Source organism: Otolemur garnettii, unplaced genomic scaffold (genome assembly GCF_000181295.1).
Source record: "Otolemur garnettii isolate 467f Iridium unplaced genomic scaffold, OtoGar3 scaffold00049, whole genome shotgun sequence".
Lineage (NCBI taxonomy): Eukaryota > Metazoa > Chordata > Mammalia > Primates > Galagidae > Otolemur > Otolemur garnettii.
In genome coordinates this window covers 5151801-5170470 of record NW_003852444.1, presented here as the reverse complement: position 1 = coordinate 5170470, position 18670 = coordinate 5151801, and the positions used below count along the sequence as shown (strand labels likewise).

The 18670-nt window shown below is 46.3% G+C and overlaps 1 protein-coding gene across 4 annotated transcripts in view; it reads right to left on the bottom strand.

Annotated features, from left to right (window-relative positions):
- HIPK2 (homeodomain interacting protein kinase 2) overlaps positions 1-18670 on the bottom strand; it is a 138511-nt gene that overhangs the window by 48385 nt on the left and 71456 nt on the right. For 2 of the 4 annotated variants that reach the window (XM_003791572.3, XM_012806288.2), the window contains exons 3-9: positions 16907-17030; positions 16491-16610; positions 14627-14713; positions 12478-12662; positions 7356-7518; positions 2437-2644; positions 1440-1561 (exon numbers count right to left, since the gene is read on the bottom strand). In XM_003791572.3, coding sequence (XP_003791620.2) covers positions 1440-1561; positions 2437-2644; positions 7356-7518; positions 12478-12662; positions 14627-14713; positions 16491-16610; positions 16907-17030 — 1009 coding nt within the window. The remainder of the gene's footprint in view (positions 1-1439; positions 1562-2436; positions 2645-7355; positions 7519-12477; positions 12663-14626; positions 14714-16490; positions 16611-16906; positions 17031-18670) is intronic. The other 2 variants (XM_012806289.2, XM_003791573.2) reach the window with 1 other exon arrangement.

The window sequence follows — 18670 nt, the reverse complement described above, 5'->3', positions numbered from 1 at the left end:
ACACTTCCATACAGTGACTATCTCCTCTAATTGACCTAATTTTAACAGACTAGTCATGCACCACTTGTACCTATCAGTACAGTAGACCTAGTTCCTTATGTTGATCACTTTTGGAAGTTGATGTTTGTTACTCCCTTGGTGGTCAACTTATAGAGGTTCAACTGTATATGGGAAAAGGGCTTTCCCTATCAGATACCAAAGCATATTAGAGTTAGAATGTTTAAGACAATAGGATGTTAGAGAAGCCAATGGACTAGAAGAAAGCCCAGATGATCTATGTAAATTGACATAAAAATTGAAACAATAACAACTTCTATTTAGCAAGACACAATAAATCAAGTCTTTGGGAAAAGCCTTTCCAAATCTATCTTATTTAAAAATAAGGGTGCTTCTTAACCAATAACATTTACATTAAGCTGTCCTTGACACCCAGCAGTAGAAATTATTACACAGAAGTAGTATAACATGGTGGTAAAATAGAGATGCTGGCATCAGACTTCTTGGGTTTATGTCCTGATTCTGTTACCTAATTTCTTTCTTTCTTTTATTTTGGATTAATATAAGGGCATGTATGATTGGGTTACATTGTTTATATTTTTGTGGTAGCACCCAAGTTGTAGTTAAGTCCATCACTCAGGAAATGTGTCCTGTACCTCTACAGTATACCCGTTAGGTGGGAACTTACTCTGTCATCTAATTTCTGTGTGACTTTGGGGAAGTAATTGTGCTTTAGTTTCCTTATTTGTTAAATGGAGACGAATACCTTATTGTGGGGATTAAATCAGTTAACAACTGGAAGGTGCCTGGCATGATGATGTGTTTGTTAATAGGGTTCAAGGGTCATTAAGGATTGATTACTATTATTGTTGCATCACTACTGTTACCTTAAATTCATAGAAAGCTTTACAAATTTCCAATCATGTTTCATGTCTGTGCTCTCACTCTACCATGAGAATACCTACATGGATAGATAAGGAGGTTCCAGCTCACAGCTTCTGTGAGCCTGGGTTTTCAACTATAAAATGAAGGGATAATCTCCAAGGCTCCTTTCAGCTCTAAAAAAAAAAACGATTTCTATTTCACAAGAAAAAAATTTGAGGCAAGAGATGTTAACTCACTTGCCTTAGGTCATAGACAGTTACTAGCAGTTAGGATTAAAACCTAGGTCTCACAGATTAATTTGCATTTCAAAGATATAATAATAATATTTTCCCCAGACTCTCCCTGTATCTAAATTTCTTCTTGGAATTGTAAGCAGATACTTAGAAAGGTAATTCACTTGGGGGTCATTTAGAATATTACAGATACATTCCAATGACTGAAAGCACCTAACTCATTACCAGGGAACGAGGTGGAGTGGGGGAGCAGAGCGATATCTCTTTTGCAACCATTAACATGGATAATGGTAATACCAGTGATAATAAAGAAGAAAGAATTACCTGGGCAAGCAGACCTGGTTGGATCTGAAGGGGCTGAGCTCCTGGGGCTTGAGTGACAATGGGGACTGCGTTTTCCATTCGCACTGAATAGCCAGCATGCTTAGAGGGAGAGGCCTGCAAGCCTGTTCCAGACAGCAAGAGAGGGAGAGAGAGGGTCAGCTGAGGATGAAGGAAAACTTCTAGGCAGCTGTGTCATCTCTCAACTCCCCTTTGCATCAGTCCCTGTCCGAAGCCCAGGTAACGGCTGGTCCTTGGGTCTTTTCCTCCTTTAGTGTCTAACTTACTTTAAAAAACAGTCATTCTCCCAAATCTTGAATTGAATGTCTTTCAGGGCTAGAAGGTCAAATTAAGAAGTCCCTAAGGCCAAAAGTGGGACAGTTATGCTGACAGATTATAACAGGAGAACAAGAGCTTCGGGCCATGTCAAAGCAAGGGGTGTCAGGGTTAGGGAGAGGACATAGGAACCAGTTTAGAATGGCACTGACCACACACATGCTTGCAAAAGTAAATTCCTTCTATGTAAACTGTAACAGTACACAGTCAACTCTACTATCTTAGAGCCTAAAAGAGAAGAGTGCTGTGGTCAAGGCCAAAGAATCATTTTGGAGAGGAGGCCCTGGGGAGTACTTTTAAGACATTTATGTTCTCCCTGTGCACCTGTTAGAGATTGGCAGTTTTCTGCAGATAACCACACAGGGGATACTATGCATCGGGAAAAGTGAGAGCTGTCATCAGCTTAGCAATGACAGGATGGACAGTGTGCTTATTTACAGACAGCTGGCTAGGGACATAGTCCCAGGCAGACTTGATCCTGTTGTTTGTAGGTTGGCTACAATAGGACAGGAGCTCTCAAGTGCAGCGATACCAGTGTTCTCACTGCAAGACCCAAAGTCGGCCTCCTTCTGTGGAAGTACCCATAACAGAAAACTGCAGGTGCCGCAGCCCTTGGGGACATCCTGTGGGAAGCAGGCAAGAGGCTGTGTCTGCTTGTCCTTACCTTGGAAGCCGGGTGGACACACGATGAGAGCTTGCTGGAATGGGTCAGGCCGGGCACAAATCTGGGCTGTTCCCGTCTGCAGGGGCATGCTCCGCTGGGCCACTGCAGCCATGGATGCTGCTGAGGGCTGGTAGAGTGCAGATTGGTAGTTTAGTATGGAGACTTCGGGATTGGCTAAGGAAATAGTAGCACTGGTGGAGGTGGGAGCCTAAAGGAATGATGGGGATTAAACAAAAATAAACACAAATAAAAAATGAGGGAGGCGGTATGTTGGGAGACATGAATCTGAATCAAATAAATGAACTCAAAGAAGAATAACCTAATAAACAAAAACTACTAGCAAAAAAACAAAGCAGGGAGGAGTGGAAACACAGTTGGAGTCCTGGGGGATGCAGGTCACCTTCAGTGTCTACTTTCAGACCTGCTCCTAACATTGTGGGGCTGGAGCAAGGGTACATACAAACACCTGCACCCCACATGTCTAGGAACTGAAAAGTTTAAAATTGGGCTAGAGAACTGCTTAATGAAATGTTTTGTCCTTCCGCTCTGACAAATATACCTTCATGACTACCTGTAAGGTGTGAATTGAGGACTCTTGAATTCCCTGGGATCTGTGCTGGCATTGGTGATGGCTAGCTGAGCCCTGACTTCCTTCTCCCTGCTGGCTATGTCCCACAATGTAAAGGGCTCGAGGTGCTCTTACACGGATCTGCCAGGCTCACACTACCTTCTGCTTGGGCCTGGAGAGGGTGTCCTCCCACAGGGGTGGACAAATCCAGGAAAAGGCTCCTGTAGGCGCTAACAGCCTAGAGTTTCCAGTACCCAGAGCTTGGCAGAGCAGGACAAGCACCAGCAGGAAGCCAGAGGGGGGCTCCGGGAGGGCCTGCTCACCCAGGTCTAAGGTGAGAACTATTTATAGACACCCTCAGGTGGTTACGGAGCAGTCACTGCAAAGATGTGCAGGAGACACATATGGAATGGGAGAGGGACAGGCTCACACTGGCTTTCTAGTCTGTGTTTGTCTCATGCGCTTTTGCGCCCGTTCAGTTACAGAGTCTGGACAGCAGAAGGAAAAGGTGCCCGTGAGGCCAGGAACTGAAACGGGGTTTTGACAAATACAAGTCGTTGAGATTATGTCCTCTCCTTTCTGTTCCAGAAAGAAAGATATCACTTGAGATTAAATTTCCATGTGAAGCAAGGCCACACAGAAGGAAAATAAATTCTAACTTGGGAATTCTCCAGTTTCCATCATAGCCTTCATGCTGGTCCTTTAGCAAGATAGGTGGAGTTTACCAATGGCTTTGGATTCAACACCGTCTAGAGCAGCAGTTCTCGACCTGTGCGTCATGACCCATGGGAACTGTATTAAAGGGCGGCGGTATTAGGAAGGTTGAGAACCACTGGTCTAGAGGTTTTGCCTTTAGAAATTTACAAGGACGAGGAAACATGGAGGAACGAGCCACAAGGATATCTTGGACACACATACGAGAAGAATTTCAAGCAGGGTACGCACAGTGCCAAACATGATAAAAAGTACAAAGCCTCATTTTATGTATGTTTTGCATACTTCAAAAGATTTTGTGCTGAGTTTCAGTGCAATGCAAATTAATTTGTTTGAAAATAATCGCTAAATCAAATGGTGCACATGCTTGGATCTTAAATATATGTGCGTGATTGCAGCATCACATGGTCTGCTCCAGGTAGCACAGCTGGGAACATGTGTGCACACGTGTGGGCGTCGGCATCTGTGTTTTGTCACAGATGACGTGACTTGCATTGCCCCTCTGTTTTCCTAATGCCACCATCTCTTCTGGAGGCCCCAGGTGTTTTCCTCCACCCCGTACTGGTCTCTTTCCTTTTGATTCTGTAGCACAACCTGTTTGTTTGGCCTGGCCCTATTCTGCATTTCACTGTTCTGCATTTTGATTCATGTCTTTGCTTATGTTCTGTCTCATCGTGGAGACAACAAGCTCCTTGAGGGGTTGAATCTTCCAGCTCACTGCAGATTCAAGGACAAGTGGAACTTGTGTTCTCACATGTGCTCAGTCCCCAGTGTGACCATTAGGCACAGATGGTTTCCCCCTTCTAATCCTGCTTGAGGATCAGTTGAAGCAGCACATGTAAGGGTGACAGTTTTCTACTTCTCTATATCCTTAGTAGCTCTTAGAAAAGGAACTGTCCCCTGTCAGAGAGGAGTAGAGACAGAACTAGTAAGAGCCACTGTAGCTGACAAAGAGAAATAATGAGAAAAAGCAAGTTTATTGATAATACAGGTTTTCAAAGAATGGAGGAAGTGATGCCTGAAGGCAGTTGTAATAGATGTTCAAATGGTTAGACATCTAGAAGGAAGGGCTTGGCTTATTAACCAAAGTAAGATCCTGAGTAGCAGGCTAGATCCAAACCATAGAATACCATGGAATGTTAGAGAAGTGGCTGATCCACAGGATCAAACAAGGAATACCCAAGGAGAGGACTCCTTATGCAATACAATTTCCTGGAGAAATACAGGGTTGTCAATTACTGACCCAGCTTCCTTGAGATGGAGAAGATATAGATTAGTGACCATGTGGGAAAAAGTCCTAATCCACTGGATAGGTGTTAAGGGAGCAAGGAATTGGTTTATGTAGTTGAATGCAAAACTTCAAGCCATAAAAGTATGGCTTTATCTCATTGCTTCTATTTATCTATGTGGGCAAACAAGGAGCTCAAGGCAGAAAGCAAATCACCAGAGTCACTAATGAACAAAGGGAGTCTTGCTGGATTTAAGGAGCAGACATCACCTTGGAAAGCATTTGAGGACTTCTGTAAGATTTATCTGGTGCCGTGTATGTATATATTTAAGAGTCTACACTCTGAGGCCAGATTGCTGGGTTTAAAGCCCATGGCCATCTCTTATGAACTACAAAGTAGCTTTAGTGAAGAGGCTTAACTCTGTGCCCCTTGCTCTATGCCTCAGTTTCCTCCTCTAAAACAGAAATGATATTATCAATAATACTTATCTCACAATGCTGCTGGGAAGATTAAGAGTTGTGACAAACTTAGGAGAGTCTGGCACACCATTAAGTGTTCAATAAGTGTTAGCTATGAATGATGATATTTAGTAACTAAATATGTTACTAAAGATGTTATTTCCCCTTACTGAAACTCTGACCCAAACACTTCTAGACTCTACAGGCTTTCCGAATTGGGACTCGGAGATTATGCCTTCAATACGTAGTTCCTGTTTAGTATCAACATTAGCACTTAAGACTAGGTATATCATGAGTAATTTTGTTTTGGATATATTTATAAGTAGGGCACAGTAGAATCTAGTACAAGAGAATGGAAATCCTCTTCTTAGGCCCCGAACTTTGAAAGATGTTATTTCCCCTTACTGAAACTCTGACCCAAACACTGCATGAAGTTACCAGCCATTTCTGCTGTACGCCAGTCCCAAGTGAGATGTGGATAGTCTCAGCATTGGGGGAAGAGGGCTCTTCTTATTTGATAACTGAAGAGCTCTTTCACTTTTGCAGACTGTTTGTGACACTCTTTGGAATGGATGTGCTGGTGCTCATGGAGTCGGCCGAGTTGGCCTCCCTGGTATGGTCAGGGACCCAGGACCATAGTTCTCCAGTCTACTGGAAAGACTGGATAGGGAGACGCGGCCTGCCGTGATGCACTCACTTGAGAGGAGCCTTCCCTCCACCATCTCTCAGACGCCTTTGATATCAGATGGCAGAGAGGGCTGGGCAGTTTGGGGTTAGGGAGTTGAGATCAGGCGTCTCTCGAGGACTGAAGGGAAAAACAAACCTCTTCAAGGAGGTAATGAACAAAACCATGGGGATATTCTGTCAAGAAGCTCCTACTCCTAGGGCTGGGCAGGAATGTTTGTTTCTTTGGACGCTTAGATGCTAGAGATCATTAGCTCTTTGCCCCAAGGAGAGCTTCAAGTGACCCCCAGGGGGCAACGGACTTGGGAGCTGGGTAGACGGGATATCTCCTAGAGTTTGGGCAGACACAGCAGGCCGGGAAGTAAAGCTTGGCCTTAGCAGCCTGACGTGCCACATGAGTAGGACTGAAGAGGAGGGGTCAGTGACTCTGCAGTGCCAGGAGGGGACCTGTCTGAAAAAGCAGCCAGGTAAAGGTATTCACACTTCAGGTTTGCAAAATATGCCCTCCTCTGTGGAGTGAGGGGTGTGTGTGTGTGTATACATACAAAGAGACACAGGAGTGTTGTCATTAACAACATGACAGAAAAATCTAGGGACACTTCTTTGGGGGATCTGGGGAGATTGGAAGACGAGAGTGAGTGAAAGACTTCTAGACTCTGCAGGCTTTCCGAGTTAGGACTCGGAGATTATGCCTTCAATACGTAGTTCCTGGGTGTCATCCATGTTTTAAGCAGGATGTTAGCTACTGGATTCTGCCAATTTTCTGCAAAAGTTGGAAATCTGTGAGAAGAAACCTTAGTTTCCTAGTTCCTTTCAGGTCCAGCTGCTGGGATGCTGGTGACAGAATGATTTTCCCTTTGACAGCAGGGGGATCCAGTGGTGTGGAGATGGGGGGGCGGGGTTGCGATCACCTCAGTTCCTCCCGCTTCTAGAATTCTTACCCCGCAGATGTCAGGCCTGAAAGGATCAGAGCGACTCCTTCACCTTATTCCCACTCCAGGATGAAGGACAGCAGCAAGAGCTCCTGTCATCTCAGAAAGGAGTCCCTTTGCAAGTTATCTCTGGGACCTTTCTGTGTGGCCAGGGGTCAGTACAAAGAGTGCCTGGGTCTCCCAAGGGAGGTAAATTTGGAAGCTAATACTTTCTTACACAGCTGAATATGGCAATATAGGGATTTTGTCTCTGCCTAGGTTTGGTGGGAAAATATAAGTCCTGCTGCTTGGACCTCGCAGCCCTGCCCACCTTGTCCCTCTGTTCCCCACTTACCTGGTTGTGGACAGTGGTCAGCTGGTTGTTAAAGGTCATGGTCAGGTTGGTGGATGTGCTGGGGGCCACGTGCGTGATGAAAGGGGTTTTGCTCTGGTTCACTGTGTCATACATATTCACCCGACGTTTGCAAATCTCCATGTTCTGGAAACATGATTTGACGCTGTTCATGCAGGGGGCAGAGGCACATAGAGACATAGGGGAAAGGACAGAGGGTAACGTGGGATAAAGGGGGAGAGAATGGAGAAAGAAAAGGAGAGAAGGGTTAACTTAGTAAACGAGACAACCAGGGAAACTCAACTTCAGGTCTAAGTTCCCTGGACTTCTTGTGCAAAGTCTGTGTGTTTGAAAGAGTTGAAGTTAATTAGATGAATTTTCCCCAGGGTCTCAAGACTTTTCATGTCCTGAGTGGGGAAGGATTCCACATGTCACAACAGACCTGACGGCTATCCCCCATTCTCCTCATGTCACTAGCCTGTCTACAGCATCACCGCTCATTCTCAGCCCTCCATGTGGTCTCTGGTCTGTAAGCCATCGCGTGAGCCCTGAGTGGGGACATGGAACAGCAGCTTCCACCTGCCTCCACTTCCCCACTGACACACCATCCTGCTCTCACCTTTCTTCAACAGTTACCATGGGTCACCAGCACCATCTAGGGGACGGCCAAGGAACTCCCCAGCCCAGTACCATGACTGTATCGCCACTCTGTCCACAGGGGACTTGGTGTAGGTGATAGAAACAGTAATGCTAACAGTAATACTAATACTAGTGGCTAACATTTTCTGAGAGCAGCAGTAGGTATTTGTAACCTCTCACTCAGTCCTACAACAGCCACAAGCTGGAGAGATGATTATTGCCCCTACTTTACGAGTACAGCTGACCTTTAGGGAGGACAGAGGGTTGCCATGGATAGGTGATTACCCCAGTCTTCACACACACCCACAGCTCCTCTTTAACTTCCTTTAGCCTCCATTTTTCTTGTCTAATTTTTGTCCGCTTACATGAGATAGAACTCTCTTCCTCCTTTTTCTTTTTCCATTGTATTTGTGTATCAACACCAAACCCAGTTACAAAGAAGTGTATAAAAGTGGTGCTGACATCAGCACCAAGGAAAAGCCACAGGCAGCTTCAGCCACTCACACTCTGGGCAATCCACCATGAAGTCTCCTTCACAATTTCTATGCTGCTTCTCATCCCTGTGTGGTCTTCTAATCGAGTTTACGTTTCCTCAAATGCTAATACTCAAGATAATAAATCTTGAATTTAATCACCAATTGAATGATTTTATTTTAAATATAATCTTTAAATCTTTAATTTTAATCTTTAATACATATTTTAATTAGAAAAGGTAATAACTAAATATAAATAAAATAATAGTTTACTATTTAAAGATGACAAATGTCTGCTATTTCCATACATTACAGCCGTGCTGTGTTTTGGGCTAAGAGGTGTTTGTGGGCTCTCCCAGAATATCCTTTCTGTGAAAGATGGATCCAAGTTTCAAACAACTGACTTAGAGATGATTTAGAGAATCTCAAGATTCTTCCTAAGATCATGACTGCTCACACTGATCCCCCAGTGCCCACTAAATAAACATGTACTGACGGATGACCCTGGAGAGAAAAGAAAACATTGAATGGTAACCAACAGCTACAAATACTACCAATAATGTGGGTCATGCCAGTGTGTTCTGGGCCTCTGCTAAGTACCAACTACACTGCCAAAGGCTTTCACATGGAGGCTGCAGGCATAAACCAGTGCATTTTGTACTCTTTCCTGGGATGTGTTTGAAGCATTCAAAGGTTTTGTGGTAATTCAACAGAAACTTTTCAGGCTTGTTTAGAATTTTCTAACTGAGAAGTTTTGAGTTTTAGGAAGAGGCAAGGACTTTCACTGGGTTAGTTTATAAGATGACAGGTCAGATGCAGTGGCTCAGATCCCAGCACTCTGGGAGGCTAAGTTGGGATGATCCCTGGAGGACAGGAGTTTCAGACGTGGGCAATATAATGGGATCCTGTCGTTACAAAAATTCAAAAAATTAGCAGGGCATGGTAGCATGAGCCTATAGCCCCAGCTACTTGGGAGGGTAAAGGAGAAGGATCCCCTGAGCCCAGGAGTTGGAGCCTGTAGTGAGTTATGATGACACTACTGCACAAAGAAAGATCTCACCTTTAAAAAAAAAAGGGATGGTTTTTAAAGAGTTTGTGTGCTAGAATCCTGGCATGGAGAAATGTTTCTTTCACCTAGTAATCTAGATGTTAGGGCAGCTGTGGCTCAGTCCCCAGGGCGGGGCTACAGCTGGGTGGGTTTGGAGACATCCTCACCCCACAGTTCTCCATGGTCCTAGCAAGTTCTAGGGACTTTTACAGATCAGGCCTACTTCCCGGCAAGCCTGGGGTGCTCAAAGCACCTTCCCTTCCTCTGCCCATCTCCTGGGTTCTGAATTGTCAGGGCTTCCCATGGTCCCACAGCAAGCTCTGAATGTGCTGCCAGTGCTCACCCTCTGTGTGACTGAGCACAGTGAGACGTTTCACTGATGGTGCCTTACTGAACCCAGACACTGACAGACCCCAAGGGTATTCAGCCAAGGCCCCTGCTTCATGGGGGTGACTCTCGAGGACTTAGTACAGATGGCTAACAGAAGCTCTCTGGAGAGGAGGCCTCCTAGCCTCCCCCCCATATCTGTTTCTCAGTCATCCCACTCCACCCCTGGATATAAAAAGACCGATGTTACGGGAGTCACAGGCAGTAGTTGCCAAGTTGCCCTTTCTTCTGCCGTGTACAGACCCACAGCTCCTTGACAAGCCCCTACCACACCCAGAGACAGCACAAGTCCCATAGGAAGAACATGGGAGGGTGAGTCCACACGCCTTCTTTGCAGTGGAGCTTGGTTGCTTCAAGCCTGGTTCTAAATTAAAGGGGCACTGGTGTGCCACTGCAGCACAGTCTGACTGGTGGCACTGCCTGCCAAGGAACCGAAATCAAGCAAGCTTTGTCCGTGGGGGGCTGCCTCTTGCCCCTGCCCATGGGCTGGGTAAGCTCCAGCCAGCTGTGCTCTGCCAACTCCCACAGCCTTCCTCCCTCCTGGCACGCTGCCCTCCCCGGTGGACATGTGGATGTGATTATTCTTAAATGCCTGACCACCTCAGGATTGGGAGGCTGAAGAGACAGTCCCTGTCACGTTCCCATCCACCAGGGACCTCCTTCCCTCTCCCCTTCCCTTTCCCTGTGAGGACAACTCTAGAGGTCACAGACCACCTTCCAAACACCCTGGTTTCCCAGTTACCCCCGGTGACCCTGTCCTTATTCCTAGCCACCCACTCCCTGGACAGTCAAGCCTGAAGTTGCTCCACTTCTGGAAACCACAAGTTCCTGCTCCCCTGGCCACATTCTCCACCCAGCTGGATCACTTACCTGTGACTGTGATAACCACTCTCTGAGTTGACCAGAACCCCCATCCATTCAGTCTTCTCCTACCCTCCCTTCTTCTCTCTCTCAGCTCAGCCTACAAAGCCATCACTTTGGGTCACGAGTACTCTACTGCCAGCACCATCAGCCTCCTTGTCAGTCTTTCTCTCACCAAGCTGGCAGAAATTCCACCGGACAAACTAAACTATTTGTTTTCTCTACGCCTTCGCCTAGAGAGATCACTTACATTATCAACTACTCATGTCCAGCCTCAGTGCAACAGATGCAGCGCGACAGTTCTGCTGCATTTCCCTGGTCACTATGCTGTCGCCTTCTGCAACAACGACCTGGACTTCCTACCCTGCTCAAGCCACCAGCTACCTTGTTCTCAACAATAACCTCCTCGCCTACTTCTGAGAAGAAGCTGTCCACCAGGAATGCCCTTGACTGTTCTCCACCAAACCAGCACACCTGCTGCCATCCACCTGCTCCCGGGACACTCCTTCCACTCATGGTAGGAATCCCAGCCCTGCCCGTGGCCTCAGGAAACTTACCCTGTGCATCCCTTATCTTAGTCTCTCCCGTGCTACCAGACTCTGCCCGTTAGCATTCAGAACTGTTCAGGTCTCATCTTAAAAACGATTCCCCTTGGCCCCTCTCTGGCGCCCCTTCTATTTCTTTTCTCCCCTCCCACAGCCTGACTTCGTGAAAGGGTTGCTGTCTTTTTCCTTACCTCTCACTCAATCTTTCAACCTACCACTGCATTGAGACGGTGGTCACTAAGCTACCAACACTTCCTAGTTGCTAAATCCAATGGGTGTTTTTTCCAGACTCATCTTACTTGTGCGGCAGCAGACAGATCTTTGCTCAACACCCACCTAGCCAGCCATCCCCTTGCTTAAAAATCTTGAATGAATTGCCATTGCTCTTTGGATCAAGACTAAACCTTTAGTGTATCTAAGCTTGTCCCCCCCTGATGCCTGTGCCTCGGCATCTCACCCAGTGTCCCCGCGCCCGGGTCAGGTGCATGGTCCTGCCCGTGGCAGAGTGACCATACAGGGTGCCATCCTGCCTGCCCACGCCCTCCTCTTCCTCAACCTTCATAGGTCACTTCCTCTAGACCTTCCTGGCTTGCCCCAAGGGCGGCTCCCTTGAGAAGCATTCTCCGCACACCCTATGATTGTCCCAATAACAGCCAGGTGACTGGGGCATCACTTTCTTATACTATTCTCTGTTCCATATACCCTAAACCCCGGGAGGCAGGGGCCCATCTGCTTTGCTAACCACTGCACAGCACACAGCATGCTAAGTAAATGAACAAGTCCCAATCCAGACATGACCAGGCCGCCTCCAGGGTGGGAATGGCAGCCTTTGCCTGAGCCTGGTTCTGCTCTGCAGACACTGCTGTGGTAGACACCTGCCTTCCTCAGACACCGGGCTCTCCTGTGAGCCCCGTCCTCTCCTTTAGTATAAAGCCAGCTGTGGCCCAGACTTCCCATCCAGTCACCCCCATTTTGATGAACAGCTTACTGAAGTGCAGCCTCACTCCTGTGCTTATGTCTTACACCTACAGCTGCCCTCAGCTACAGTGACAGAGCTGAGTTGTTGTGACAAAGATTGTACTCCTGTGAAGCCTGAGATATTTGCTGTCTGGGCCTTCAAAGAAAACGTTTTCTGACCCCAAGTATAAAGGACTGAGCAGGGGGACACCTACTGTGTACTATGGGGAAAATCGAGTAAGTGCGTCATGGTGACAAAGGGGTGGTTCAGGGTTTCGATTGGAGTGACCCTCTTATCCGCATCTATGGTCAGCATCTTCTTCAATAGGTCAATGAACTCCCGCCGATCTGCCTTCTCCACCAACATGTCACTCCCTTCCAAATCTGTCGTCATGTTCACCTGGAAGCAAGGAGGGACAGTTACCAGGGTGCCTCCCCTCTCCTGACACCCCAGTCCTCCCTGCAGTGTTCTCCTGATCTCCCCCAAGCCCTGTTTCCCAGTTCCCGGGAGCTGTGCCCTGCCCCTGTGAAAGGTACCGCCCACCTGTCACTGCCCACAGGATGTGGCTTTCTCTCTGTAGGGAAAACAGAGGAGGCCACTCATGGGCAAGGGGACCTGCAGACCTATCTGAAGAACAGCACGTAAACTGCTCCTGTGTTAATCAATTACGTTGAAATGCAGCTCTCATCACACCTCATTAAAAATAACCACAAGATGAAGAGAGTTCTAGAGACTGGTTGCATAATAATGTGAGTGTACTTAATACCGATGAACTGTACACGCAAGACAAGCTGAGGTGGTAAATTTTATGCTATATGTGTTTTGCTACAATTTAAAAAATCACAACCAAGCTGTAGAAAACAAGATGCATAAAAAGATTTATTTATTTCTCCTTTAGAAGAAGATGGAAGGGCCTAAGTGCCCCCTTCCTGTTTACAGTCTATCGTCCTCCTCTCGGCTCCTAAGCTGGGGCCAGATGATTTTATTTCCTCTGTGAACTGGGGTTACCTCTGGCCAAGATAGGCAGGATGTCTGAACACAGGATTTGTCTCCCAGGAGCAAGTCGATATTAGAATAGCCTTTAAAAGGCTTGTTTTGTAGTGACTTCTGTATTTCCAAGACATGCTCTGGAAACCAATTTCAGTTTTCACAGAAAAACTAAGCTACTAATCAACTGACAAGTATACTTTACTCAGCATCCTGATTTTTGGTTACACTCAACTATAGTAAGAGGCGGGCTAAGTGTTTATTGGTCTGTAGCTTTGCTTCTCATTGCTTGAAGGAGAAAACTCACTTTGTGTTGCCCTGATTTTAGACTAGACTTCACACTAAAAATAACTGAAGTTCTAGAATTTTCTCTGGAGCTCAAAGGTGAGAGTCTGTAGTTCCTGACAGTGAGCTGAGAGAGACGGTGTAGTGGATTGAACTGTGGCCCCTGAAAAGATAAGTTCAGGTCCTAATCCCCAATAATTATGAAAGGGCCCTTATTGGGAGACAGGGTCTTTGCAGATATAAGCAAGTTTAGATGAGTTTAGACCCAAAGACTAGGGTCTTCCTAAGAGAAAGATAAGGAGATTTGGACATAGAGACAGAGAATGAAAAAGAGGCAGAGATGAGAGTGGTGCAGCTGTGAGTCAAAGAATGCTGAGGACTGCCCGGAGCTCCTGGAAGTTGCCAGAGAGATCCAACTGCTTTCCCCGAAGGCAGTAGTTCTCAACCTTCCTAATGCCTCCTAATGCTGTGACCCTTTAATACAGTTTCTCATGTTGTGGTGACCCTTAGCCATAACATTATTTTCGTTGCTACTTCATAACTGTAATTTTGCTGTTGTTATGAATTGTAATGTAAATATATGCTATGCAGGATGTATTTTCATTGTTACAAAGGGGTTGGGACCCACAGGTTGAGAACCACTGCAAGGCCTTTGGAGGAATCATGGCTCGGCTGAAACCTTGATTCCAGATTTCTAGCCCCTACAACTGTGAGAGAACAATGTCTGTTGTCTTAAGTCATCTAATTCATTGAACCTGGTTACAGCAGCCCTGGGAAACTAATACTGAATCATGGTTCAGTGGCACTCATGTACTAATGGGCTGGAATTCTCATGGAAACATCAGTACTATTTTACAAAGGGAACCAATAGGCTGAAGCTATTTTGAAGAAGCTGGTATAAGGTTTTTAAATTGTCCCAACAACCCAATGGTATTCTTACAAAGGCTGGCATGTCATTGTTTAAGGTCAAGGTCAACCACTGCAGTTGGGTAATGTGGGTCTCTGCCTGTTATCCTGTATTACTCTTGCAGAAATCTTGCTGCACTTGGTTTTTAAAGGGCTTCCGTTACATACTCACCCATGAAGCTTACCTGGGCCATATCATCTAAACAGTTGAAAATGTACTTTCTTGCTTCTTTTGACTTAATCCCCGTCTCTGCTTCATGGTCATCTGGTGTCTGTCAAGAGAGGCAAAAGCTGATTGATAACACGACTTATCTCCTAGCCACTGGGACTCAAACTCTCCAGGTTCTGCTTCTCGAAGAGGGTTTCTTTCCCACTGCTCAGGCAGGGAGACTTGATTCTTCTTAAAGTGACCCACACGCTCATTCCTTTCTGTCTTCATCTGGATTAAATCATTCTCCTCCTTCCTGGGAACACTGTCGGAGGCTGACTCTGAGTCAGGTATGGAGCACTCTAGGATGAGTGAGGTATGCCACATCCCTCATGACCCTATAGCCTTCCTGAGCTGACAGGATAAGGTAAGATTCCATCGTGGAGAAGCAGAAGCCATTTTTCACGTGTTTTAAAATTTTATTTAACAAGCTCTTATCCACATGCCTCTTGACAAGTGTGTCAGGCACTGTTCTAAAGCACAATTTCTTGTTTAATACTCTCTGCAGCCACATTAGGCAGGACAACCGGTACTCCCATTTTCCAAATGGGGAAACAGGAATAGAAAGCTTAAGGCATGTGCCAAGGTTGCACAGCCAGTAGGTGGCAGGTGGGTCTGGAGTTCATGTTCTGTGCTGCTCGCCAGCTGGGGCTGAGACACAGACATGCATTTTTCCCACTGGCTTGGGAAACTGCTGTTTCCAGTTGCTATGGGGTTTTAGACTCATCCATGGATCAGAGGTAATTAATCCTCAAAACCTCTCTCAAGGACAGCACACCTGGAGTGTCTTAAATCCTGCCAACAGCTGGATGTGTAGTACTGAGGCACTTTAGTAAGACACAGAGGTGAACTCTACCTCCAGCCTGGCCTCACCCTCCTCCACACACGGACTCTTTTTACTGGACCTGACCTTGACACTCACCCTCACAATTGCCAAATGCCAGGCCTCCTGTTTCTAGCCAGAAAGTGCATGGTTAGCTCTCAAATCTCTTTTTCAATCTTTTACGACTACTGGCCACATGTTATCATTAAACCATATTAGAATTTGGCTGTGGTTTCTGTCAAAAACACCCCTCCCCCAATACCCACCCACCTTCCTGCAGAAAAAGAAACACTTAAATTGAATATAAAGCCCATTTAAGACTTTACTTAGTTTCTTTTTACCAGAAAAAAAAAAAACACATTAATTTTAATTACTAGGCACAGATCAAAGTGAAAGTGAAATATGTTTCTGTTAAAGTAACATCCCCCGGGGTTGGCGGTGGGCAGCAGAGCACCGCACCACCTGTGTCCTGCGCACACCAGACCCTCCCCAGGCCCTTAGGACACTCCTGTTACTTAGGCAGTTTCCTTTGCCTAGAAACCCCTCCCCCACTTCTCTGCGGAGCAAAGACCCTCTTCATTCTTGAGGGCGCAGTGCAAATGCTCTTTCCTGGCCCTCTGCCACAGGCTGTATTGAGCGCTGCCTCCCCTTGGCTCCCAATTCTTTTCCTACCAGGAACAGGACATTTATCCTGGTGGGCTAGAGCCTGCGGTGGCCCACTCTCCCTCTGGACTGTGAGCTCTCAAGGGCAGAGTGGGGTTCATTTCTTAGTCTAGCACAAATAAGATAGCCATTGAGGCGTATTGGATTAAATTCTGGAGTTCAGCAATCGTAACTTGGGACTGGAGTGTCAAAGGTGGCAGGAGGCCAAGGAAAAGAGGTGCTTTTGAACATTCAGACACACCATGTATTAACCACAGCCCCCGTCCCCACTGTGCTGACTGAATCAAATGGTCCCCAGTGACAGGCTGCTGGGTGTTGGGCCGCAGGTAAGTAAAGGGGGTGCTCTTCCTCCTACCTTCAGCCTCCACAAAGGATATGGCGAGTCTGTGTCACGGTTGAAAAACCTGGTTGTCTTTGTCCCTGCGCTTAATAAATATTCAGCTGGCAAACCTTGTGTTTGTGAAATATACCGAATCTGCAAGAAAAGATGAGAACGAGGTCAGGCCTTTTCCTGTCAGCGTACATATGGTATACCAATGGCTCTAGTGGCTTTGTGAACAATGAAAATGTCAATGTTATGGGGAAAGAAAGGAGAGGAAAGAAAATAGGGAAAGGAATAAAGAAAAAATAGCAAAGTGAAGGGAAGCGAGGTTGGGAAGATAACATAACACCCATAATCCCATTCCTGTGTCATGATATAAATGAAGTGCTAATCCAGCGCCTTGTCCAGACAGAGTGAGGACTTGTGAACACCTGCGCTATCGCACCCACCTGGTCATACTCGGAAGCTCCGGGATATAGCGGCCAGCCCAAGAACAGCTCTGCGATGACACAGCCCAGGGACCACATATCAATCGCCTCACAGAAGGGTAAACCAAGGATGATCTCAGGGGCCCTGAAAAGGAAGTGCAGGAGAAACTGTTAGCCATCTAGAAATGCAGGAGCTATTTCTATGTGAATTCTCGCTTTCAAACCTGGGCTGCCATCCCTGACTGCCCCGTGAATGGCATGTGGTGGTGGGGCTGGGTGTTCCCAGCAGCAGAGGACCTGGTTAGATGGCTGGCTGAGAGCAGGTAGATGGGAACCGCACCTGCTGCCTTCATTGCCATCCCACGCCAACTCAATGAGCTAACAACCACTTAGGGAGACTCTAAAGTTATCTTTTATAGTTGAAAATCTGGGAAAGTATAAACAATGCCTGGTTTTTACAAAGGAATTCTGAGACATAGGTATTTGTTTTCTTTTATCTGTTAATTGATTGATCGATGGATTGAGGGACACCCAGGGTCTTACTGTATTTCCCAGGCTGAAGTGCGATGGCTATTCATGGGCACAGTCACAGCACACAGCTGCATCGACTCCTGGGTTGGTGTCATCCTCCTACCTCAGCCCCCCAGGCAGCTGGCTGCACCCAGTTCCAGGTATTCCATTCTCAGGACTATGTAAAACAAGCTCCACCCCCACCCCAAGGAATGGGATTATGTCCAAGTCTGTTTATGGCAATAATCACTTTCTTAGGAATCTGCATCACACTTTCCCAAGGCACACTGCTATTTTTTTCCCAATAGCTTCTAAAAAGTTAATCTTGTGAGTTATCTAATATTACGATGACGGAACGCTGTTCACGAACACAGTCTGAGTAGTAGCCAGAATCCCTTTATACAGTCCATGAACAACCTGTTCCTGACTGTCGGAGGGACGTCCCTTCATCATGACAGACGAATTTACATGCTGGAGGTTCTGAACTGAATCACCAAATGCAAAGGGAACATTTCACAAGCAGCTGGCAATCAAAACTAAAGGGACCACCACAGAGAACATCTTGTCTGAGACTCTGTTTTTTTTTTGGGGGGGGGTCATGATTTAGGTAGAGGTATGTTTTGGAGAAATCAGGCTCAAAGTCTGAGATATGAACACAGCTCATGTTTTTAAAGAATGTGGCCCCAGGTGCTCTGCTGATAATGAAATGCATTAGCCTGACTTTTGTTTTCTCTATACATTTTCCACTTGACTAAGCAGTGCTGGAAAAGGTTACCTTCCCACCCTTTCTGCAGGGGGAGTGGGAATGAAGGAGCTGAGGAGACCTCCCCCCTCTCTCTCGCCCCCCCCTCAGTTACCTTTCCCCCACCGGGCATGAGGCAGGGAGGAAGGTGGCAAGCAGAAATGCCTCCATTGGTCTGGAATCTTTTTTTTTTTAAAGGCATTTTTATTTCTTTATTCTTTCGTCTTTAGATATGTTTTTTTGGCCGTGGCTGGGTTTGAACCCACCACCTCCAGCATATGGGCCTGGCCCCCTACTCCTTTGAGCCACTGGTCTGGAATCTTCTAGCTGAAATTTTCCCCACTTAGAAAGCTTCCCCCCCTCCTTTCCCCCTTTCAATTTGTTCCCATTGCTAACCTTTTTTCTTCTATATAATAGTTTTGGGAAGAAAACCCAAACCCAAACATGTCTTGTTACAAAGTTCTGAGTTTTTAGTATGCAGTAAAATGGAGTTTATTTCCTTCCTCAGAGCTGGAGACTGGGCCCCACTCTGG